This window comes from Rhodamnia argentea, chromosome 2, assembly GCF_020921035.1.
Source record: "Rhodamnia argentea isolate NSW1041297 chromosome 2, ASM2092103v1, whole genome shotgun sequence".
Lineage (NCBI taxonomy): Eukaryota > Viridiplantae > Streptophyta > Magnoliopsida > Myrtales > Myrtaceae > Rhodamnia > Rhodamnia argentea.
The window spans coordinates 19523885-19549503 of record NC_063151.1 but is presented as its reverse complement, the minus strand read 5'-3'; the positions used below and the strand labels follow the sequence as shown (position 1 = coordinate 19549503).

Here is a 25619-nt window from a genome sequence, read left to right as displayed (position 1 = left end):
GGTCCCATTATTTACACATGGGATTAGGGGGGACGAATGAACCCTGCTAAAACTTAATCTTGGAGATCCTTACAGTCTCCTCTCCCTCTCCGTCTCCTTCTCCCTCTCCGTTCTTCTTCTTTTTAACTTGATGTCGCACCACCTGTTAAATCTTTACCATGTCGGCAACGTAATGCGGGCAATTTCAATGTTACTTGGCATACTATGAAATGAATTATTTACATGCATCAGTGAATATAAGAGTGAGTACAATTTCAGAGTAGAACCGAAAATCAGAAAATCAAATTGATGGAAAGAGGGTAGATCTCATGATTCGGGGTATGCAGAGTAGATTTCGGGTTCCAAAAATTAGGGAACCGATTCTGATAGGTAGGTATGTTTCAGATTTCAGGAGGTGGAACCTGAAACATAGAAGCTGGAACAAATCTTTGTGTTTTTTTTGTTATATCTTCGCGCGGTTCTGCGATATTTCATGGTGTCTACATTATTCCGAACTTCCAATTCTGATGATATCTATGACCGAGACTTATTCATGTTTCACACAGTCATCAATAAATTATAGAAGCAAACATTGATCATTAGAGGTGACAATTTAATGCAACCGTCCAATTAAGAATAATGCGGAACCCGTGTAGACCCTATAACTAATCCTGGAACCTATGACATGATATGCTCCAGGTTCTAGGGTATACATGATAGGTTTCAAGTTTCCAAAAAATGAAAATTCGATTTGCACGGGTTCACCTAAAATCAAGAAGGAATGTGGAACCGCTTACCTTTAAATGAAAATATCTTTAACTTTGGAGGACCGGATCGCACAAATACTTATATCAGAGGTTTAAAACTATAATTTTGCAGACGGGAGAGTACCCCCTTTCGTGAGAGCGTCGCAATTATTTGTCACGACGAAAAGGGAGGCAGTGGCGGTGTTGGAGATAAGGTTTCACGGTGTATTTGGTCCGGCCTTTGTGCTCTGTGTTTGGCTTTTACCCAGCCATCCGCACCGGCCATGCATGTCAAGGAAGCACCCACTTTTGTCCATATCTGGATTTCTGATTACCCTCGGCCACGCCTCATCGTCATCGTCTCATGATTATAGCCTTAGTTGCGATATCATGATCAAACGAATTGCCACCACGGCAGCGAGATTGCTAGGCTAATCTTTCACGCGTGAGAGTTTGCCACCAATCCAGGAGCATAGGTATGAGGGCCTACGGTTGCATCTACTTGGTACGTGTGAAATCGCGGCGGATTGCGGGGGTAGCGGATTGAGTCAAGAAGCAAATGGTATAATCAGAACCAAAAGTAGGCCGAGTTCATCCGCGTGTGGCTTGGGCTCGACACCCCCGGCAACTCGAGTATGAGGCTATGAGCTAGTCAAGTATCTCTCGGGGTCGGGTTTGAGCTCGCCGATAATCACCTTAAAAAAGGCATGCGAGCTTAATTGAGTTTAAACTAGCTTCCACTATATCAGAAGATAATACTTAAGGGCTATACAAATAGACACATAAATGCTTAAAAGTACATAGTATTTAAGGGCTATAAAAATAGACATATAAACTAGCTTCCATTATAGCCATGGATATACAGATCAATGATAAATATTGATCTTATTAAGCTGCAGCTTGTGCTTGAGCTTGAGCTTGAGCTTGAGCTTGAGCTTGAGCCCTATAATTTGTTCTTAATTGGAGCAAGCCATAGGGCGAGCTTTTAGGTTTCTCGATCTTCTATTCAAATTGAGTTTGACCAAAAATTTTAATGCCTAATCCAATTTGAGTTGGGTGTGGAGCCCGGCTCGACTCGACTATAACCCTAGTTGTAACATACCATTTGTTATCCGAACATTGGTAAACATTGGAAAATTTAATAAGGTTAAGCAAGGACGAGCTACCCCACGTCTGTATGAACCATTTTTTGTCTTGCATCTTTCATCTTTGGGAATTACCTATGAAAAATAGAAATAAAAATTAACAAACAAGGGTATTCCATGTAATTAAATTAACTTATGGAATCCAGCCCAATGGGAATTCAGCCCAAAAGCCCAACAGGAATTGGATTCATGTGCATGCACATTGCACAAATGAAGCGCTTAAGCCATGCCTGCCCCAAAATACTTCACTATAATCAACAATGACTGCACGATGTCACTTTCAGTTTCAACAATAGGCACACAATCTCCAAACACCAAGGAGAGAGAATCAACGAAGAACACAGTTCCAGAAGTGAAAAGGAGCAACACTTCGAGCTTTTGGCGTCGAACAAGACTCACAGGGCTTTCCTAACCGGTCCAACCGGTACAAAATGAAGAAGGAGACGCGGTCGACCTCCTGTTGAATTTTCAGCGCGATCCAATGGCAGATGAAGTTGCATTGCTCGATTTTACAGAAGCCGGGCACAATCCACTGATCATCTGCGCAAACCAGCTGCTCGCCTCTGTCTTCTATCTCTCTGTTTCTAGACGAACTATCTGTCCCAAAAGTGACCGAGCACCCGCAAACTTTAGCCCTAAAAATAGAAGGACTTAGCTGCTAAAAACCTGACTTTTCTCCACATAGGAAGCGACCAACCGAAAAGTTTCTGGATGGCCCTCCCAGTATCCAGAAAGCATCTGTTCGATCATGTCTGGATCGAGTTAGGGACTGAATTAATTCATCCATTGAATATGAACTGTCATGTTCAAACTCGTCCAACTCTAGCTCGAAACTGTATGTTAATTTGATTTTTGAAGATCAGCTCTTAAGATGTGTGCTTTGTTCATGGTGGACAAGTGTAGCAGTTTCTAACTACACATGACAAAGTGACACAAACACTTCATTAAAAGGTTTAGGACTATGTGATTTGGACTGAATTGGCATAATTGCAAAATGTTTATGACTGAATTGACAATAAAAAAAAAGTTTAAGACTGAATTAACATAATCGCAATAGATTTAGGACTTTCTTGATAATTCTCCCTTAAAATCAGCATTCATAAGTTTTTGTACTTGTGTTCTGATCAAATCTCGATAAGAGTTCCCGCCTAAATGATTATAATGCTATTTGCTATGTAAGCGTGCCAGTGACGCAATGAGATGAGAATTGTGATACGGGAGAGGAATGTAGTGTTATGTATAGTTTGACGTTTTAGTAATGAAAAGTACACGAGCCTATTGATATGCCCTATATGATGACTATCTAAAGTAACAGAATATTATAATATCAATAACAATCAACTAGAATAAATAGAAAAATTACCTAATTGATCCTAAACCTGTTGTACGGGTGTCAAGTTAGTCCTAAATTTTTAAATTTTATTAATTAAATGCTAACCTTTGCATGAAATTTCAATGTAGTCATTCCAGTCAATTTTCGTTAGAAATTGCTAATGTGGTGGTGTGCCAAGTAGGTCGGCGGACAATACTTTCACCACCACGTCAATGATTTCCTGTGAAGGTTTAGGACTATATTGGAATTTTGTGCAAATTTTTAGGTCTAAATTGAAAAATTGAAAAGTATGTGGTTGAATTGGCACCCGTACAATAAATTTACAACTAATAGGATAATTTTTCCCATAAATCCATCAAGGAAGACAATGTACAATCCTGAAAGATATAAATAAGCAAGGGAAAAATATACCTAACAGAATGAATCCTACGTAGGATATTCTTTGTACTTTGTAGTCTTTTCCTTAGTTTTTAGCTTTTGTTCATTTTGGTAAATTTTCCGATTGTGAGCCGCGACTTTATATAGTAATCTACAAATTGTTTGAATAAAGAGCCACGTAATCATGCTCCAAGTATGAAGCCACGGCCCCAAATTTTACAAAACAATCCTTTACAACCCACAAAACTTCCAATCACCAAAAATACGAGTTGAGCAGTCAAGTGTCCAATCCTCCAAAACTTACGATTTACGATCAAGAGTGTGATCCCGAAATAGGAAATAACCCATGATGCACAACCAATTCTTACCATTGATCATTTCCACTTCTTTGCACCTCCTTGGACAAAACATACATATCACTCTCTTGCATCGTATTATGCATTCGGATAAGTGCACCAGGAGTGTCATAATTTGTGTGCGACGTTTATTTGAGTACCACAACATTTTTTTCGCTTACTTGAGTGCCATAAATTTGAAAAATCGATCACTTAAGTGTCATTATAGATTTGCCTCGCCGGAAATCCTATGTGAACGCCGAAAAATTTGACGTGGCACTGCTAGAGCAATTTTTCTCAATTTTTTAATATACACGTGGATTTTTTTTAATTTTTTTATCTTTTTATTTTTATTTTTTGTTTTTCCCCCACTTGGCCGGCGACGATCACCGACGACCCTCCACGACCACGGCCGCCTCGCCCTCGGCCGGTGTGGCGCTACGGCTTTCGTGACCGCGATGGCCGCAGACGAGGGCGCGAGGGCCCACGCCAGATCCGGGTGAGGGCCCTTGAGGCCCCATCGGCCATGGGCGAGGCGACCCTCGGCCATTGCGCCTCAACCGCTGTCGAGGGCCTTCGCGCCCTTGCCTACGGCGTCGCAAACCGAGGGCGAGGCGGCCCTCGCCTCTAGGCGAGTCGGCCAAGGGGGAAAAGCAACAGTGAACACCGGTGACCTTTGTTATTCCAAAAAATATTAAATATTAAAAACCAAAAGAAAAAGAAAAATATCAAAATAAATAAAAAATAAGAAAAAATTCTAGAAAAATCATAAAAATAAAAAAATCACTTGTCACTAAAAAATAAATATAAAAATTCCACACAGAACGATTTGCCGAAAATGGCACTCAAGTGATTCATTTCCGATGTAGCACTTAAATGAACGAAAAAAAAAAAGTTATGGTAATGAAGTGAACACTGTACAAAAATTATGGCACTCTCGGTGAACTTATCCCTACGTTTTCTTTCCTATTTTTTTAATAGTAAGACTAGGCCATTGCTGTCATTACACTACAGTAGTTTTCGGATGTACTTATGTTAGTTATCTGGTTACCTAACAAGATCAGGAAAATCTATGTAGCGTTTAGTGACTTCTCTTTCCTTTGCTTCTAGAACTTTGCCATTTTTTTTTCCGATTACAACACAACCTTCTCAATAACGATCACATAAGGAGAACGGCTTTGCTCCTGTTCCCGTTGAATTTATTAACATAACAGTTGATTCAGGAGTAAGTGAAGATGGGGACAGACAAGATTGGTTTGGGTCGGGATGGGATGGGGTGGGGTGGCGAATGGTCACGCCACCCACCCCACAAGAAGGCCTACAAGTCCTCTCCAGTGAAGGCGTGCAGCGGCAGCGGCGGCGGCGCCTCTTCTCGAACTCCCCTTCCTACCGTGCCCTCTACTTCTCTCTTTCTTTCTCTGTTGCTACCATGTGTTGTTGTTTTTTTCACTTTTTGTCTGTTTTCTGACGCGGCGTCCAATTGTTGCCATATTAATGCAGCTTATTGTAGTGCTATTACAAGTCCTCACGTCAATGTTTTCCGTCCCTTTAGTTGGACAGAAATGACGGAGGTTCTTGATTACACTCATAGATTGAAAACTTGATTGTAGACTATCTATAAGTATTCAGATTTCTAGTGCATTTACTCCTCTTTTTTTTTTTTTGAAGTACGAATTGAGTTTGGCATATCATGAGATATACGATAACTCTAAGAAGTTTACATCCTGTTAAGACCTTTTATTTTTCTTTTCAAACAGGACTGATGTCACAGACCTTGAGAATGTGGGAGGCAGTCAAGGAGAGCACATGATTCCAGACCTACCTTCAACTCAAAAGACACAAATTAGTTGAGTGGATTCTTTTGCTGGGCTTTTCTATATTGACCTAGTTATTGCGTTCACTCCTTGTATTTCACTTATGCAACTCCAAGAGCTTGAGTGATGTTAAAGGTACAAAGCTAGTAACGGTTGATGGTTGCTACTTGTTTGGCATTGGTCGAGGTCATCGCGACTGTTTGAGCCGTAACTATTGTTGCGCCTACATCCCATTGCTGGCCAAATCCCAACTGAAAACCTTAGCCGCCACTTTGGGCAAAAGACAACACCCCCTTTCGACCGCTCCGGGAAAAGCTCAATCTTTTTGCACCTATGAAGAAAATAACACCACCTTTCAATCATCTAAAGAAAAGCCACATCAACCAACACCAAAAACGAAGTAGTTTTGAAACTTGTAATTCTTTGTTACCAAATTTAGTTTATTACTTTTCTTACCCAATTTCTTGCATTTTTCACAAAATACGACGACTTTTTTCGTCTTGATTAGCATGGTTCATTGTGCGTGACGCGTGGCGATTTAATGGTGAGAATGGACGAAATTTGTAATAGGTATCATTTTGGTCCTTGAGAATGAAGATTTGACCTTTTTTTTTATATATAGGTGTGAAAGATTGTGTTATTTTTTATGTGATAAGAAAGGTTGGGATTTCTCTTGGATACTTGAAAGATTGTATCATTTTTGTTCCCAGTGCAAACATTTTTTTTTTTGGGGGTTTGGCCTTCCATTGTTGGCTAGTCATACCTTTTGTTAGGATTCGATGAACAACCACAACGAAATAAAGTGTAAAAACAAGAAAGAAAAATTGAGATACAAAGTTTATCCTTATTCACCCTTAAATTAGGACTGCATCCAATGGAGGACTTCACTATACATTATAATTAGCACCTTGCACCTCTCTTCTATATCAATCAATTACAAGTGAAAAAGAATATATATATGTGTGTGTGTGCATGCGTGCGTGCGTGCGTGTGTGTTTATTTTTATTTGACATGCGAGACTCAAAATCTTGTGATATATATAAGCAATAGCTATTATGTGTTCAAGCCCAAATCACTAATAAAATAATGGCTCAAACTGTAAAAGGCCTCCGGTGGCTCGGGAGTGAGACTCTCGTTCTTTTCTATTGATGGGAAGTATGAACTACACCCTAACACCTCTCCCGTTTTGTTGGATTACTTATCAATAATTAAATTAGATTATTTTTTTCTTACAAATAAAGTGAAGTCAAGAGAGAACTAAAGTGCTAGTAGGCTTTATTGGTGGAATAAATTTAAAAATTTCGTGTGCTAGAAATGAACTCCAAAATTGAGAAATCCGAGGCATGCCACGTTGATCGTCGCTTGACTTCAATTAATTGAAAACTTTGGTGCGGTGCGTTAAACAGAGGATTGACAGCCGAGAAAGAAATGCGAACTCGATCTTGGATCCTTAAGTTCAAGCACTCAATCGCAGGCTCTTGAATTAGATGGTGAGAGATCTCGAGCAAAGAATTTGGTTTTGACTGCATTGAATTTACCTTATAAGAGAGTAAAGACACGCAAAATCGAAGAACATAAAAGTAAATTTGAAAGTAAAGTGCGCTTACATGGTAAAAATAAAATAAAAATAGATGCATACATGGCTTGGCAAACCCTCATTGTAAACCACACCATGCCTATTTATAGGCTAGTACAAGCGAAATTGATACAATACGGACATAGAAAGATACAATACAATTACGGATACACTGTTGAAGTAAACTAGCTGATGTAGACATCCCTTTAAAAGATTAAATCTTATCCGCTCACAAATTCCTGTAAGCTTTATCCATTTACAACTCCTCTTCCTCTCGGGTGGAAGATCGCGAGAGAGTATCCATATTCTTCTTGCGCATCATCACATAATCTTCCAGTGGAATGCTCACCTTTAGGAGGTGTTGCAAAATTTAGTGATCGAATGAGAAAAAATGAGACAAGACTTTAAGGCATGAATTTAATTTCTTTAAGAAATTATTTGCCCCGCAATGTTGCTTGTGGTTATTGTTAGAGATATTTTGTATATCTTCTGAAACATGTTTCTAATAATTACCAGCAAAAATCCTTCGGGATACAATAAAATCTCGTAAAGAGAATATCTAATAGCAATTTTAATATTTCTCCGACAACTCTCAAAAGAAAACAATTAGAAATAATGGCTGTATTTGTTGAATTGTGTCTCGAGTTTAAAATTGTTTACGGATAAATACCGATTTGTTAAATCGGTTCATTAAAGGAAAACAAATCTCCTCATGGCGTGCAACGGAGATCTACTTCCTCCTCCAGAATTGTTATTGGCACTACAGGACAAGAAAAGGGGCTCATGACTTGGACTTTAATGTGCTGCAGATTACTTTTGTTTTCTTGAATTAGATGAAAAGGGCACAAATATATTTATATATTTTGTGGGCCCTACAAAGTCTAGGTTGAAAAAGAAGACAAAAAAAGGTGGTTTGTTTTAAGTCTTCAACCGAGTTGCAGTCGCAAAGAAGGAGGAAAAGAAGCCGCGCCCAATAGACTCTGCGAGAAGGACGACACAAGAGAAAGAGAAGGACGACACAGTGAAGTTCTCTTGATCGCGCGAAGGAGTCTGGACACAAAAAAATTTGTGCGTGAGTTTTATTATATCCAATTAAGTTGTTTATTTGTGAACACTTTGGGTTTAGGTATAATTTAGGTACGAGAAACACGAGCGTATTGAGTATTTGTAATTCCGATTCTCCGATTATAGTGGATTGTTCTTGCTGGCTCTCCCCGTGGATGTAGGTACCGATATTCGAACCGAACCACGTAATCTCTAGTGTCTTTTATTGTTCATCGTTATTTCTCTGGGCTCTTCGCATTGATTTATTTGCAAGATCCGGGTTAGTTTCCACGCGTTATATTTCAACAATATTTTTCTTTAAAGAAAACAAAAATTGAAGTTGAAGTTCTTAAAATATTAAGTAAAAACTTTTGCATACATAATATCGAACACCTTTGTGAATGTAGATGTTATTCCAAAAAGAATACAACTTTTTATTTCTAAAAAGAATAATACTTTTCATGTCTAAAAATTGTAAGTTTGGACACAACTATTCATGTTCGAAAACTATTAGTTCGGACACAACTCTTCATGTCTGGAAAATTGCAGCCTTTCAAAAATTGTAAGAATGCCTAATAACTGTTAAGAAAAATCAAAAGTCAAAATAAAAAAAAATAACTGTAACTCATTTATGAACAATCACACTATTTTGCAACAGTTATTTTTTATAATTGTTAAATTAAAAATTTAATAAATAAATAATAATAATCATTGATTAGCGCCAATTTTGATATGCGACTGCGCGAGCAAGTATAGTATAGTCCAGTCCATTTAGCCCATTATTTTCATTTGAAGGACTAGAAAAGCCTTTCACTAATATAGTGGCCCACACTCCCATCTCCCCTATGTGGGAGAAGAAAGAAAACATGATTTTGTTTGTTTTATAGACAAACCATCAACACGAGGATCTCAATAACTGAAACTTATGTTCAATATCTTTTCCAATTGGAGAACCACCAAGGTCAAAAAGATCTCGATGAATCAAAAACTTCTGCGCAACCGCGCTCCTTGTGCGTTGAACGAATGACTAATGACCAAAAAAGGAATACAAACTCGATCTTGGATCCTAAAGTGGCTCACATTATTAATCTATCAGAGGTAGATATGGCAAAATAGGTCAAGAATCCATATCTTAACCCACATTTAAGAGTGTGGGTCACATTATTAACAACTTAATGGGTTCTAAATGAGTCTTAAATGGAGGGCGACGGCGAGTAGCGGCGAGTGGTGGTCGGCGGTGGCCACGACTGCGGGCGGCGACGACCGGCGAAGGTGGGTGGCGACAGGTGGTGGTCGGCAGTATGGATTCTTGATACAGATTTTCTTTTTTGTGTTAGTAAATTCTAATTAATGATGGTAAGTATTAAAAACCTTTGGCAAAAAGTGCCTATGATTTTTTGTTGTTTCAAGTTATGAAATTACTGTTTTTTTTTTAGTTTGCTAAATTTTTGTACTAAACTACCAAATTTATTTGCATCGCTTTCCAACGTTTCAAAGCTTGTTTCAATTTTACTAACTCCTAAGTAAAATTATCAACCCCAGTGTCTTCTCTACTTTTGTTAGATCAAGTCACCAATTAAGTTTGGGTTAACAAATGTCATTTAAGTTGTCTATCAAACGATTACTTTTAACTTTCCTACGTTTATCCTTCTTTTTGCCATATTTTACCAACTTTTGGATTGAGTTACCAACTTTTAGACCCCTTGATTAACAACCTCTTATATTTATTAATTCTTTTAAGAGATTATCAACGGCAAAAGTACAACATGAGTGCCAATATTTGTGTACGGCGCTCACTTTAGTGCCAATTTTTTTGAAAAATAATTATTTCAGTGCCATCTCCGACGAGCTTTGCCGGAAATCCTACGTGGCGTCCACGTGGCTCGCGAGAACTTCCAAGTCAGCAACATAAAAAAAAAAACAAAAAGTTAAAAACATTAAAAAAAAGTCAAAAAAAAAGGGAAAAATCCACCAAAAACTCTAAACTATGCTCGGTGTGACACATTTACCCCATTATTTTCTTTATGACACAAAAAACCCTAAACTTGTACCTATACGACACATTTATCCCAAACTTGTGCCCGTGCAATACATTTACCCTAGAGATTTTGTTGTGACATCAAAAATCCCAAACTTATAGGCATATGACACACTTATCCTAAATTTTGAGGTAAATGAGTCACACGGATACAAATTTAGAATTTTTGATGTCACAAAAAAAAATAGTTTGGGTTAAATATGTCACATGGGTATAAGTTTAGGGTTTTCGGTGACACATTTACCCCAAACTTGTGCCCGTGCAATACATTTACCCCAAACATTTTGTTGTGACACCAAAAACCCCAAACTTATAGGCATATGACACATTTATCCCAATTTTTGAGGTAAATAAGTCACACGGATACAAATTTAGAATTTTTGATGTCACAAAAAAAATAGTTTGGGTTAAATATGTCACATGGGTATAAGTTTAGGATTTTCGGTGTCACAAGAAAAAGTTTGAGGTAAATGCGTCACATGAGTAAAAGTTTGGGGTTTTTTGTGTTACAAAAAAAGTTTAGGGTAAATGTGTCACAGTTGACATCGTTTAGGATTTTTGGTAGTTTTTTCCCAAAAAAAAAAAAAAAAGAAAGAAGAAGTCCGGTGTAGCAGCGAGGGCTCATAGCCCTCGCCGCCGCCGCCGCCCCCACCATCCCCGGCAATTGCCGGAGAGGGGTGGGGGATGGTCGAGGGGGGTTGCCAAGCCCCGACGAGGCTAACCTCGCCAAGGTCGGCGAGGCCCGGCCGTTGCCAGCCTCGCAAACCCACGACGAGGCCAACCTCACCCAGATCTAGAGAGGTCTAGCCTCGCTGTGTCGGGGTGTGGCCAGCCTCCCCGTTGCAAACTCACGATTCTTTTTTTTTTTAAGGTTATTTTTCTTTTTATTTTTCTTAAAAAATAATTATTTTTAAGTTGAACAATCAATGTGGACGCCACGTGGGGTCACGTGGACGTCACGTGGGTTGATTTTTTTAAAAAAATTGACACACAACATTAAAAATTTAATAAAAAAATGCCACGTGTACTATTTGGCCGGAATTAGCACTTAAATAACCATTTTTGGTCGGAATTGGCACTTTGGTGATCATTTTTTCTCCGATTTGGCATTTAAGTGATCCGAAAAAAATATTGGCACTAAAGTGAGCGTCGTACACAAATATTGGCACTCCTGCTGTACTTTTGCCGGTTATCAACCTAAATTAGTGTGATTGACCAATTTTTCTCCCATTAAATTACCACCTAGCATTAAGTTATTTACTTTCATTAGAATTACTTATCAACTTTTATTTGGTTCTTATGTTATTTGCCAACTTCTATTATCGTTTACAACTTTTATTAGCATTTCTTAGTAATGCGTTAGATTTACCAACTCTTTTTTGTAAAATGTAATCTTAATTAGAATGGCTTATCAACTTTTCTCCAATTAAGTCATGAACTAGTTTTGGGTTACCAACTCTCATGTGAGTTGCTTATGCAACTTATATTTTCAAAAAAATTTCTTATCTTTACCCACTTTAATTGAACTTTCTTAACTAAGTCTCGAATTTACTAACTCTTATATTAAGGTACTAAACCTTAATCTAAGTGATTTAACAGCTTTTTCCAAGTAAGTTATCAAGTAGTTATAAATTACCAACTCTTATGTTGAGTTAGTTGCAAAAGTTTATTTGGTTCTCTTTAATTAACCAATTTTTCTATTAGGTTACTTAATCAAGAAGATAGTTGTTTAGTCACTCAAATACTAGTTGTTAATTTTTTTAATAGTTGATAAATTTAAGCATTGATAAAGGTAAATAAATGTTGGTAAAAGATAAGAGAATTTTTTTTTCCAAATATAGAAGAAGTGGGATTAAAAAAGGAAAAAAAATACATGTTGGTAACCAACTCAAATATTTGACTACAAAAAAAAAACTTCAAATAAGAGTTTCTAACACAAAACTTGTCGGCAATTTTATTGGTGAAAAGTTCATGATCACTCTAATCGTGATTGGTAATTTATAAAAACAATCGGAAAATTTAAAAAAAAATTCAAAGGAAATTAAAGTGGTACTAAGTAGAAAAGTTGAAAAATCTAAGAAATAATGAACAAACAATGGTAAGCAATTCAAATGAAATTGGGTAACTCAGAACTTGTTGAACTAAATGAAGGTTGGTAAGCTCAATAATAGTTGATAAATTTCAGCTGTCGATAAGAAAGGTAAATAAAAAAGTGGCAAACATAAGAAAAGTTATTTTTTTAGAATTAAGAGGAGTTGGTAATTTACAAAAAAAATTAGTAGCTGACTAAAATAAGAGTTTGTACAAAAAATTAGTTGGCAACTTAATTGATGAAAAGTTGGTAATCATTGGTTGGCAGTTTAGTCCAGTCATTACATGGGCTAACATGGGCCAGTTCACTCTAGTCAATGACTTTGTGATAATGGAACCAACCAGCAAAAGGCATTAAGGCTGCAAAAGCTAATGCACCAATTGCGGCACAATAAAGCAGTAATTCACTATTCATTCGATCACAGGCAGGTTCAAACTGATGACTTCCGCCATGTCAAGGTGACACCGCTAAGTCATATCCCTTCTCTGGTCCCATCAAGAAATAAAAGTGACTATAATCTTAAGATAAATGTTCGAAAAACTCAACGTCACCGTTCCACTGCTCTTGAACAACTTAAAGTCGGGCATTCATTTTGCACTATTACGGATACAAAAATAATGGGAAAAAAAATTGAATCCAATTCTCAACTATTCCTATCCGGAATAGGATTGAACACATATTCGAACCACAGCACACCGTTTCATAAAACCATATGGCTGCCCAACACCATCGGTTGTACTTCTACTATAATCCACCTCTGCATGCAATAGTACTGTAATAATCTGTGAAGAGTATATCTGATAATGCAAACATCAGTATTTATTGGTCCCCCTACGGAATTCCAAGGAAATCGCTCTGTGCTATGTAAATTGATTCGGATCCAACAAGGACAAGAAGAAAGCACCTCGCCCTCTACCCTGTTCTTATTATTTTATTAATTCATCGAATTTTCTATACACAAAAAGAGAGGCTCGTCTCTATCCCTCTCATCACCCCCACTCTGCCTTTTTTTTTAATAAACAAACAGACCTATTCGCAGACAACCATGTACATCATCTTCTCCCTCTCTTCCCCCTCTCTCCCCCTCTATCTTTCTCTCTTTTTCTCTGAGCTATGTAAAATCTATTAGATCGAAGGGAGAAGGGTCAGATACAGGAGCTGAGAAGATACGTCGCCATGGGGAGAGCTCCCTGCTGCGACAAGGCCAACGTGAAGAAAGGTCCCTGGTCACCTGAGGAGGACGCCAAGCTCAAGTCCTACATTGAGAAGCATGGAACTGGTGGTAACTGGATTGCTTTGCCCCAGAAAATAGGTAAATGTTACCCTTCAAAACATCAAACAAACCCCTCAAAATCATGCTTGTAATCTCTGTTTTACATATGGGATTTAGGTTTTGATGACTAGAAGAAGAAAAGGAAAAAAAAAACCTAGTAGCATGTCGTTTCATTCTTCCGAATTTTCAACAATTGTTTCTTGGCGATCGTTGATTAGGCCTTAAGAGATGCGGAAAGAGCTGCCGCCTCCGATGGTTGAACTATCTCCGCCCGAACATCAAGCACGGGGGATTCTCCGAAGAAGAAGATAACTTGATTTGTAGCCTCTACATAAGCATTGGAAGCAGGTACATATTACTACATACTCAAAAAACTTTTGGAATTAATTAGATGCGCAACATCTTAATAGGTATTCTAGATTAGGTCATAATATTCATGGGGATTATTAATTTAGTTAGGTTCCGGGTGCTACTGTCTTGAGAATGTTGCGAAGAACAATTGCTGATTTCTTTTGGTGGTTTTGGGCATGAACAGGTGGTCTATAATTGCAGCACAATTACCAGGAAGAACAGATAACGACATAAAGAACTATTGGAACACAAGGCTGAAGAAGAAGCTTCTGGGCAAGCAAAGAAAAGACCCCAGTGCAAGAAGAGGAAGTGGAAGCTTGAAGCAAGAATTGAAGAGTGGAATATCAGTTGGCAAAAGTAATACTAATTCCATGGACTATTCTTTCACCTGCAACAACACACAAATCACTCCATATTGGCCACAACTTCCTTCTACCCCAATGCCATACACATTCCACGAAGCCGCAACCGCAACAACTGCTCTTAATGACCATGCATCGATCCGGAAGCTGCTCATCAAGCTTGGAGGGAAGTTTTCCAACCACAGCAGCAATCATCTCCCCGTCAACTATGATTCCACGAGCTATCAGTTCTCGAGTGAGGGCTCGACATCGTCTTCGTCATCACACAACCCTTACGATCCATCGCTCATTGGAAACATTAACCCCAACTCTGTACATGGCTCTCAATTTGTCCATAGCCAGTACAACTTGGATGCAGGAGGCAATTCACAGATGCCGCAAGGGCAAGGGGGTAATTTCCCAGCCGAGCTCGGGGATTTAATGGGAACCAGCAACCTGAACGACACACAAAGGCTTGAGGGGTTGGAGTTCTTGCTAGGGGAAGAGCTGATGATGATGATGATGGGGAATAACAATGACGGTATTGCTTGTGGAGGTGGTGGCTTCAGTAATGGGTGGGATGACATGAGCTCTCTGGCTTATCCTCCTCTGATCACTTCCACTTCAAGCTGTGAAGCTGCTCATCAACAAGGTTCAGTTCAAGAATGCAGTCCCGTCGACGAGTCGAGTTTTGTCGGGCCACGGTTCTTGACCATGTGTGGGGAGTGAGTTTAACCATCACGTGCGCTTGTCGATTACTTACTTGCACACCGTTCGTCGTCTTAAATGCTTGGACATCATGAAATTGATAGTGCTTAATGGTTTCGCGCATACGGTGATCAGACTTAGAGGCTTGTTAGTGACGAGAAGATGGTAATGGTGTTTGGAGGAACCCTAATGAATGAACTGAACATATCTCAGTGAAGGCTCGTTTGTTTTTCTTTTTTCCCCCTTGCTGTGGGCTTTTTTTCTCCTTGCTTGGTGGTAACTAAAGTGGTGTAACATCTTTGTAGTCTGTCGTGATGAAAGTTGTTGTTTGTATAATTATGGGTTGTGGCATCTGAACTTCTGAAACTTCTCCTTTGCGTTGATAATCGATATTGTATGGATTAGGAATACCTTTTTGGCTGATGAAGAGACCTATATTTGGTGGTTCTTTCCTTGACGAAGGCACATGCAAGTTCAACGTGTGCTTTTTGAGAAGGATGTTTGGCATTTGCATCGGAGACGAGGAATTCAATTGGGGTATGTGTTTGTCTGAAAGCGAATGGTTGAAATGGGGCATTCAAAAAAACACAAAGACTCCTTGGAAACACAAACAGAAAGGCACCTAGAGCTCCATAGATGCTTTTGACATATTGGACATGGCACGGTTTGCGAAGCTCTCTCTCTCTCTCTCTCTCTCTCCCCCTAATCACGTTAGCTGCATCTCTCGGATAATTATCTATCTAACTAGTTTAAAAGAAATCGCATGTTTGAAGAGGAAATAAAGATTAGTTATGCAATAATGATATCGTGATCATGTGACATGTTGACAAGATACCACTAAATCAATAATACTTACGGTGGCCTATAAACTGCGACGTTTAAACTTAATTAATTTTTGATTAATTGCATGTCGTTTGTTGTTCTGTTTTAAAGGAAGTAAGGTAAACATCGATTATAAGTTTGGGTAGGTATAGGCGGGAATCTTCGCGGAAGAGACATAGCTTATTATTCAGCCTAATTCCATGCTAATTCCTTCATCTTCATCTCCAATTTGTGAATACTTATGCATTATGAGTAATGTAAGAATCACAAAGTAGATGTAGAATGACCTTTTCTTCTGTCTCTAGCCAGCTGACCTTGGTTCTCCATTCATCTTTTTCACACTTCTATATGTAGAATCTATATCCGAGTCGCCCAAAAAGGTTCACATCTAGGATCACCAACAAATTTTCATTGGTCACATCCCACGCGGGACAACACTATAGTTTAGGGGAGGGATACAAAGCAATAACTGATTCTTCGTCCTCCTGTGCCTCGAAGGTTCATACTGTAATGAAATATTTTAGGGTTGAAATTGAAATGTGGGATGTTGATAGGCTACACATATATAGTTTATGTATCCTAGGTCAATGGGAGCTAGTTTTCTCAGTCATCACGTATCTTAGTTCTAGCTATGTGTTGTGCAAGTCATCAAAAAAGCCTCCATTCTACATGATTTTTCGTTATCAAGAGGTCGCAATCCCGTGAGGAAATTTGCCAAACCGACAAGTTCGAGCGATGATTTCCCGTCCATTTCTCAGCCACCCAAGTCGACCTTTGCCGCGTGTAAGCTAGGGATTATTCAGTAGAGGGTTCTATGTTTTTTGGCATTTGGAGTGTGGGGAACAAAGGGATGCTATTACATTATCTCGAGTTAATGGAGCTTGCTTCTTAATTCTTTTTCATGAACTTTCAAGACAGTTTAGTAGAGAATAAATAGTTGATGCCGAACTTCGAAATTCATTTTCGGGGAGGTAAGCTGGATCAACGATTACGCCTAATTATGCTGGTTGTGATGAATGAAGAGAAATCACCAGCAGAATTGCAAGTTAATAAAGAAACTGCAGCCACAAACTTATTTGAGGCGGCATATGTTTTTGAGTTCGCCCTTCATATTGAAGAGCCACTTGCAGTTTTATATCTCGTCGGTCGAGCACCATGTGCTGATCGGGCAAGAGGCTCTGAGCATGATTCAAAATATAGAAGCTGAACGATCTAGTGGAAATAGATTGAGAGAGATGGGTGTCTAACTTAAACTATTATGAATTCTTCAGTGTATTCACTTAACCCATCGAGGACATTAATTGATAAGCATGGAGGTTCTGTTAATGCGGGACTGTTATCTAGGTTTAAATCAAGAAAGAAAACATAGATATGCATGTTATTTCGACGAATGTCGTCTCGCTTTGATTACCCTTCTTAAAAAGTATAAGGAGTTCTCACTTACATGAGCTAATTCATTTTCTCCTTTCCAATACAGCAAAAGCAAATACTTGATCCTCCTTGGAACTGAGAAAAGTGGCATAGTATCTATCCATCTTAAGATGACCACAATCAAGGTCTTAGGTTTTATCCTATCTCAAATTCTTTCTCTGAGTTAATGACCTATCAAAAAGGTTAAAAAAAGAAATGAAAAGAGGAGACCCTTCATGTCGAAAACCCAAGGTTATACATGATGAGACGAAAATAGGAGTATATTTCCTCTAACCCTGGTAGGAAAAAAACTATCTATTTATATCCTACGATCAATCTTAGTGTAGTGGCAATTAGGGCTTGAAATGCTTGTTCAACCATTATTTACTGCTTTTCTATGATGACGGGAAAGCGTACCGTAGGTCGGTAAAATTTCGGAGTTCATGAAATATCCTTCTAACAGCATGAACTGTGCAAGAAGCGAGTCAAAACCCGCATAGACTTGTTCAAATGTGATTGAAAATTCAAATTGCTACTCGGTCCACTCACGAAATTTGAACACATAGTAAAGATTGACAACATGGCATATTATTCTTACACGCCCTGTTTAAGTCTCCAGGACACAGCTTTTAAAGTAGGAAAGATCGACAAAAGGAGCCCCAACATGATGGATTACAGTTGTGAAATCCAAGGTTTCAGATTAATCATAAGATAATGTTTCGGGTGTTGACTTTGCACTGGTGGGTAAGCAATTGGTCACGATTTGTTGGATTTAGTTGACGTGGTTTGAATCCTTTCCTAACTGTTTTTGTCAAGCTATTCCACAGTGAGGTTGGTCCCATCATGACCTGTACCAAAACTCTTGATGGGTTGTAGTCTCTAAGGGCATAGAAATGACAAAATCATAATTCGGTGAGTCAAAGAATTGGAAATTATTGTCATTAGGTGTGGTCACATAGGTGTATGCATTGGTCTGCCACGTTCCTTGACCAATCTATGAGTGGCAATTTTGTATATACAAGAACTAAGGGCGCTTCGAGTAGCTAGGAAAGATTTCTCTTAGATGGCATAGTTGTTTCAAATGGGCTGTATTTTATAGGACTCTTATTGTGAAACAAATATAAGGATTGAGATCCTCTTAATTTAGGAGAAACTTATGCCTTCAATTTAACGCGAGAAGTCGACACATGGAGAAAGATTTTGGATGGCATAGATTTTTTTTCTCCTTTCCTAACACTTAGTCTACTAACGGAAGGCTTAAAAGAAGCTATTATTAAATTCAGTCTATACAAATAGTAACTTATTGACCTGTATAACATGGAATAAACCTCTCACAACTTCATTTCAAAGTCCCGCAAGGTGTGACAAAATCACCTAGAAAATGAAAATTTCGTACATGCAGTAAATTCATTCTGTTGCATAAAAATAATCAAATTTTGAAATATGACGAGCCTCATGTTGATGCTCCAAAGAAAGAAGGCATGAACTCACGCCATTCCACTATTGAACCATCATTAACCTACTGGAATAAACTCATCGAATATTTCTTTTCCTCGTAATCGTTGGAGCTACCGTTCATATCCTGTCGCTGATAAAGGCGCGCATGCATTTAATTACTTGATGAGAGCAATTTTTCATTCATCAGTTTAGCTGGTTTAGAGCATATGAAGGGCGGAACTGAGTAGATTCATCTAATCAGAAATCAAATCAATGGACATAATAAGTTCAGTGAAGGAATCTCTGTCACTAGTTAAAGATAGATTGTACAGGCTATACTATCAAACTACTAGTCTAAAAAAATGTAATTAATTAATGGCCCTAATCTCATTGAAAACGATGATTAGTGATCCCCTGGAAACGAACGAACAGAGCTGGTTCTTTCAATACATCTAAGACTAAACTAACAAGTTAGTTAAGCAGTGTGGAGAGAGAAGAGAAAAGGAGTCCCTACATGATTGACAGACACAATATACATATAATTTTTTATTGCATGTTCTTTTTAAGGCCAGATTCTTTATTACATGTACATTGCTCACTCGCTAGCATGTCAGTGCATGAGTTTTGATGCTTGGAATCCAGAGTATCCTAGAGCATGTCTGTCCAGCACCCATATCCCCAGCTGCATTCTTGTTCCGGCACTTACCGCAATATTCTAAAGATGATAATATGTACCTTGATTTAGGGAAAAACAACAATATATACAAAAAGGAAATCATGGCATTTTGGATATTTCTCATAATCACTGTTTGGCGAGACAAACTTTCCAAATCATGATTAGGCTGATGATTAAGGTTTAATATGTAACAGTTGTATTCACCATAAAAGTCATAGGCTGTGTTTAGCAAATATGTTGTACTCTTCTTTATTTAAGGAGAATGAATCTCCCCCAACAAGTTAAGTTGAACAGGGATTTCTACTATGGATGTAGGCTCCAAGGATCCTTTCCTTGGTCAACCGAACTACGTAGAACCTTTGTTCATTTTTCTTTGTCTCTTTCATCTTTGTATCAACTCGCTATATGGTATCAGAGATGGATTTCCCAATTGGGCTAGGTCATTTCGGGGCAAGCGAGCAGTGGCTTGATTAAGGGAACCACCGGCAAACAAGAGCGAAATCAAGCTCTTGCGCCCCCTCTGCTTCATTGGCAATTGCACCTTGTCTTTATAATCAGTTAAGTTCTCTCGTTTTTGTTCATTTTGCACAATGACCAGCACCTTTGTTGCCAACAATTTGGCTAGTTCTTGCTCAAATGAATTGAACACTGGTCTCACCTCTATCCCTCTTAATGGTCACCATTATCTTCCATTGTTTGACGTAGTTACAATCGCTCTTCGAGGTAGATCAAAGTTGGGGCATGTTAATGGCTTGATCAAGCCCCCTCCTATAACTGATCCTAAATATGTCAGAGTGGCGAACTGTAGGCAATCTTGTCATGGGAAAAATATTTTAATTCCATGGATCCTCATAGATTTTTCATATTTTGAGACTACGAAGGTCCTATGGGACTTTCTTCGTTTTGTGCCCACATCAGAATAATGCTTCCCGGATTTTTGAGTTGCAACATGAGATTGTTCATATTGAGCAAGCCTCTAGCCGATCTTTTACTGAACACCTTGGCAATCTCAAAAGGAAATGGTATTAACTCCAACAATATCATCCCCCAGTTCAATCAGTCGATGTGTATACTCAGCAAGAAGAACATGATCACATATTTCAATTGCTTTCTAGTATTTGATCTGGACATGAAGATGTTAAGAGACAGATTATCATGAATGCTACCCTACCATCATTTACTAATGCATGTGCCATTATTCAATAAGAAGAAAATCATTGAAGGTTGGTGAATATTGAACCCAAACCAGGGGGATAACCGCTAGAGAATTGGCTAATGCAACTAATGTTAGCAACCGAATCGATACCGACACTCGTTTTAATGGCGGTAAAGGGAAAAGTCACGACTGTAATACCAAGCTTCATTAATCTCATTGCAGCAAAGATGGGCATACACAGGTTCGTGGTTGGGACATGCACTCTTAGTTGCAACCCGATAAGGACAAGGTTATATATAAGACTACGGATCCTAAATTTTCCAGTCAAGTTACTACTACAGATCTTCAAACATCTTTGAGCCAAATCGCTTTGCAACTCCAACAACTATTGTCCTCTAGCGGTGTGTCTTAGCCGAGTTCTGACTTGAGAAATAAGGCTCAAACTTTTGGTAATGTCTTTGCTCTCTTGCATTATCTATGAACATTTTTATAATTGACTCAAGACCATAACCTTCATATGAACTTATATACGGAGCTCACTTGACTCAAAGATTAATTGGTCGGCTAATCAATCTGACTATCACTTGAACAGATATTACATAAGGCATTAGCTTTGTAAGTCAATTTATGAATGCTACTACCTAAGGCCACATGGAGGTTATCGACCGTATATTGAAGTATTTGAAGTCATGTCAAGGACGTGGCATTCTTACAAAGAAACATGGTCACACAGAGGTTGTAAGATATGCTGATGTTAATTGGGCTGGCAGTCCAACTGATAGCAAGTCCGCCACCAGTTTTTGTACTATTATAGGAGGTAATCTTGTTACATAGAAAAGAAAAAGGCAGAATGTGGTTACTTGTTGGAAGGCTAAAGCAGAATACAGAGCTACGACATTTGCCACATGTGAATTGGTTTAATTTTGCTTATTATTGAGTGACTTGGGTCTTGAAGGATCTCATGCTCCTATGAGGCTATTTTGTGATAACCAAACAACAACTCACATTGCGTCAAATCCAATCTACCATGAAAGAATAAAACGCAAAGAAGTTGACTATCATTTTATTTGAGAGAAAGTTCAGGACAAAACTATCGAGACTCCTTATGTTCAAAGCGAAGAACAACTTGCTGATGTTTTTACCAAACCTCTTTCTAAAGAAGAATTTCAACAAATATTGGCCAAGTTGACCTCAGAAGACATCTTCACCCCAACTTGGAGAGGGAGTATTGGCAAGTTAAACTTGTCAAATCGTAATAAGATTGAGGATCAAGGTTCAATGTGTAATAACTACATTTATCATAAAAATCATAGGCTATGTTTAGTCAATATGTTGCACTCTTCTTTATTTAAAGAGAATGAATCTCTCCCAAGAAGCTAAATCGAATGGGAATTCCTATCGTGAATGCGGGCTTCCAAGGAACCTTTCCTTGGTCAACCGAATCATGTAAACTTTTGTCCATTTTCTTTTCTTCTTTTCGTCTCTTCCATCTTCGTATTAACATGCTATAATTACGTTACTCATAGAATTGCTCCATAATACCTTTTATTATTGAACTTAGGGAAATTAAAGTAAAGTTGACAAGAACCTTTATTGATACGGATATTTTGCCCATGTGTATATAGTCATCACGCGTAGTTAGGGTGCAGGACTCGGGAAATGTAAGGATTTACATTTCTTCTCGATTTAGAAAGAGATCGATGTCAATCACATTTCGGAACGTCAATCAACACAACAGTCACGAACCCTACACGATTGCAAAAATTCACGCAGTTGGTTTAGAAAAGCGAGACCGAATTAGTATTTCATTCTTTGCTAACAACTTGAGTTCACCAACCTGTTGAAATGTGACGCAAGTAGGAAACCAAGGCATTACTTCTCTAGCTAACACTTAACTGTCACTGATCAAACCAGCTGATCCCAATTGAAATCCTTCACGATCAGTTCAAGATAAGGCTTTGAGTTCATCCAAACATAAATAATCATCATATCCTTGGTGTTTGCGGTTGTCCAGTTACGGACAACTCTGTAAAGCACAAGATGTTCATTGGACATGCACCTAAGAAAGGATAATATTAGCTCTTGCATGGACGAAAAGGAGACTCTGACAGTCTGTGAAATCAAGACAAGCTTCAAACTGAGTTAAAATTTAGTCTCTCGCCTGTAAAGTGAGTGGGAATATCCTCTCCAGGAAGAAGCAGACCAGATGGAGCTCTAAGCAAAGGACCAAACATTATGCAAAAATTGACCTTAGTTTCAGGCATGTTTCGTCAACTTAATGACGGTAATAAGCACCAAAAGCATCAGAAATCTAGGCCTATTGGGAGGAATAAAGCCCTAGGTGTGACAACCGCCAAACGACGACTTCTGTGACCGCCTTGCCGAAACTATATGGTATAATAAAGTTTATGTCCTAACACCCCTCGATTATAAAAATCGAGCACTCAGATCAATAATCCGAATAAAACCCTTCTTTTATGCTATGATAATGACACTCACCAGCGCAAAAAATAAACTTGAAAAGGCTTGTTCTCATTAATTCTTTAAGAGGTTTATCTAAAATATTTGTGCTATGACTGAACATGCTAATTTGATGTATCCCATTTGATATCTTCGTATCCGAGAATCAACAAATTTGACTCTGTCTCTTTTTCATCTCCGATTATTCGATAATTTTCACAAGCACTAATTCTACTTTTTATAGTATTAAATTGGGTTTTTAATTAAAAAAATCAATATAAACCTAGATTAGTAGAATTCAGTGGAGTTATATATTGTTGTTATTACGAGGAGAATATAAAAGAATATAGCCGTCGGTGGCCTCCCATTCTGTTGTAAAAAAAAAAAAAAGAATAAACAAGAGAATGATTGGAGTTCCTGCAATGGATTTTGATATATTATGTTATGTTATGTTTTTTCTTTTTTCTTTTTTTCGGTTTTGGAATATTTTGTTTGCCTACTTTATGTTTTTTATTTTTACGGAGCGCACACAAATGTAGAATCCCGACGTAATACCTCGCAGAAAGAAATAATTGAAGGACATTCTCTGACACCTATGTATAAAGAAATCTTGAGATTTGACAGAGTGAGATTCCGGAGTGCATGATCTTGTGGATGTGAATTGGCATGTGTGGATGCTTCTTCTTGGAGCGTTCTAGGTTACTAATAACAAGGTAATCATATATTATGTGTACATTATAATATGCATGTATATAGACATATATGTAATATATACATAAGTATGTTTTTTTTTTTTTGGTCCAATACATAATTATGTTGATAAAGTGAGAATTGAAATCAAAATGTTGTCATTCAAAGGGTTTGGCGTTCTAGACCAAACCCATCTGAATATCTTATTAAAGAAACATTGTCGTGACAATTTGCTAGAAAGCCTAAAAGGTAATGGCAGAATAATCCTGTTATAATTGAGTGTGGTGTTAGGTGATATGAACATCCACAATGATAGTTGACAAATGTACTTTGAACCGGACTCTTATAATATACTGTTATTAAGAATTATTATCTCCCAAAAGGCTAGGAGATTAGCTAGTATAGGCTTTATATCGATCATATGCTTGAGTAATTTGAGACCCTTAAGTACTCTCGTCTTCAAAACTATTTGCGTCGGGAACTCCGATAGGTAATGGAGCATTGCCATATGAGAAATGATTATGTATAAATTGTTTTTAATTCACTATAAGATTAGCAGTGCATTCCGGATCACAAAAAAAATATGTAGCAAATAATTAGAAATTGTCGTGACGTCCACTCCTTCCAGAATTTGTGGTCTCTAGCATATTACTTCCAAAATCACCAAAAAATTGTTATGTTCGCAAAACTCTTGTCATTTTGTCCTAGATCATAGTAATTGCAAGGTATATAGCTTTCACTGCGACTTACCTTTAGAGTCTCATGATGAACATGTCCTAGATTTCACCAAATAAGAAATCTCAATGTATTTGTTGAAAGGCAAGACTCAAAAAACTAGATTAACATACAATTGTATTTTGAAAAGAGATATAGAAACTACATCTAAAGATTGACATGAATGGGAAAGGCTCCGTTCGTTTCACAAAAAATAATTTGTAGAAAAATGTTTTCCTAATTTTCCGAATTTTGTTTTACAAAAAATAAATGAACCAAGGAAAACCTTTTTCGTCTATGAAAAAAGCACATTAAAAAGTGAAAAAATGATTTCCTCTTTCGAAAAGAGGAAAACATTTTCTCTCATCTCTCCTCCCTCTACTCCCTACTACTTTTCTTTTTAATTATTTTAGAAAACAATTCCGATTTTTCTAATAGTTGAATTTTTTCATTTTTCCTTTTCTTTTTTGCTTTTATTTTTTCTTTCTTTGCTGATCACCGGCCACAACAATTCGCCTAAGGCTAGCTAGGTCAAGCTCATCTCGTTCGATAATATTTTTCAATTTTTTTTCGGGTTTCAACTGAATATCAAAAGATTTTGTCATTTTCTTGGAAAATGAATTGTTAGAAAATATTTTTCGAAAATAACTCTTTTTCACGAAATGAATGGAGCCTAATCTTGAAAAAAGCACAAAAACAAGTCTCAAACATATTGCATTAGTACCAATTCAATCCTAAACCTTTCAATTGGACCAATTTAATACTTAACATTTTGCATCGTATCGGTTCAATTCATGTGGCCAATTTATGTCGAAAATTGCTAACATAAATGGCGACCATCTTATGTAGCACGGTTGGCACTTACTAGACCTTTTTTATAATTTTTTTTAACACATTGAGTTTCTTATTTTTTATTTCTTTTTTTCCCTTTCAATTTGGTCGGTGAAATTCGTGGCCCTCACCGGCCACGAAGGCTTGGCCCAAGGCCGTCTCGGTCTCACCGGTCATGAGCGAAGGCGCGAAGGCCCGTACTAGATGTGCAAGGGCTACCTTGCTCGTGGCCGGTGAGGCCGCGAAGGCTTGGCCCAAGGCCGTCTTAGT

The 25619-nt window shown here is 37.9% G+C and overlaps 1 protein-coding gene across 1 annotated transcript; it reads left to right on the top strand.

Annotated features, from left to right (window-relative positions):
- The first annotated feature begins 13396 nt into the window (after positions 1–13396).
- LOC115739638 (transcription factor RAX3-like) lies at positions 13397–15510 on the top strand. Its single transcript, XM_030672846.2, has 3 exons — positions 13397–13792; positions 13972–14101; positions 14289–15510. The coding sequence occupies exons 1-3, from the start codon at positions 13657–13659 to the stop codon at positions 15172–15174; spliced, it is 1152 nt and encodes a 383-aa protein (XP_030528706.1). The 5' UTR covers positions 13397–13656; the 3' UTR covers positions 15175–15510.
- Positions 15511–25619: the final 10109 nt, after the last annotated feature.

Bases quoted from the DNA above. Each gene is read 5' to 3' on its own strand.
- LOC115739638 (XM_030672846.2), top strand. From the start codon at position 13,657: ATGGGGAGAGCTCCCTGCTGCGACAAGGCCAACGTGAAGAAAGGTCCC. The intron at 13,793-13,971 runs GTAAATGTTACC...ATCGTTGATTAG, and splicing joins TGCTTTGCCCCAGAAAATAG to GCCTTAAGAGATGCGGAAAG. The intron at 14,102-14,288 runs GTACATATTACT...GGGCATGAACAG, and splicing joins TACATAAGCATTGGAAGCAG to GTGGTCTATAATTGCAGCAC.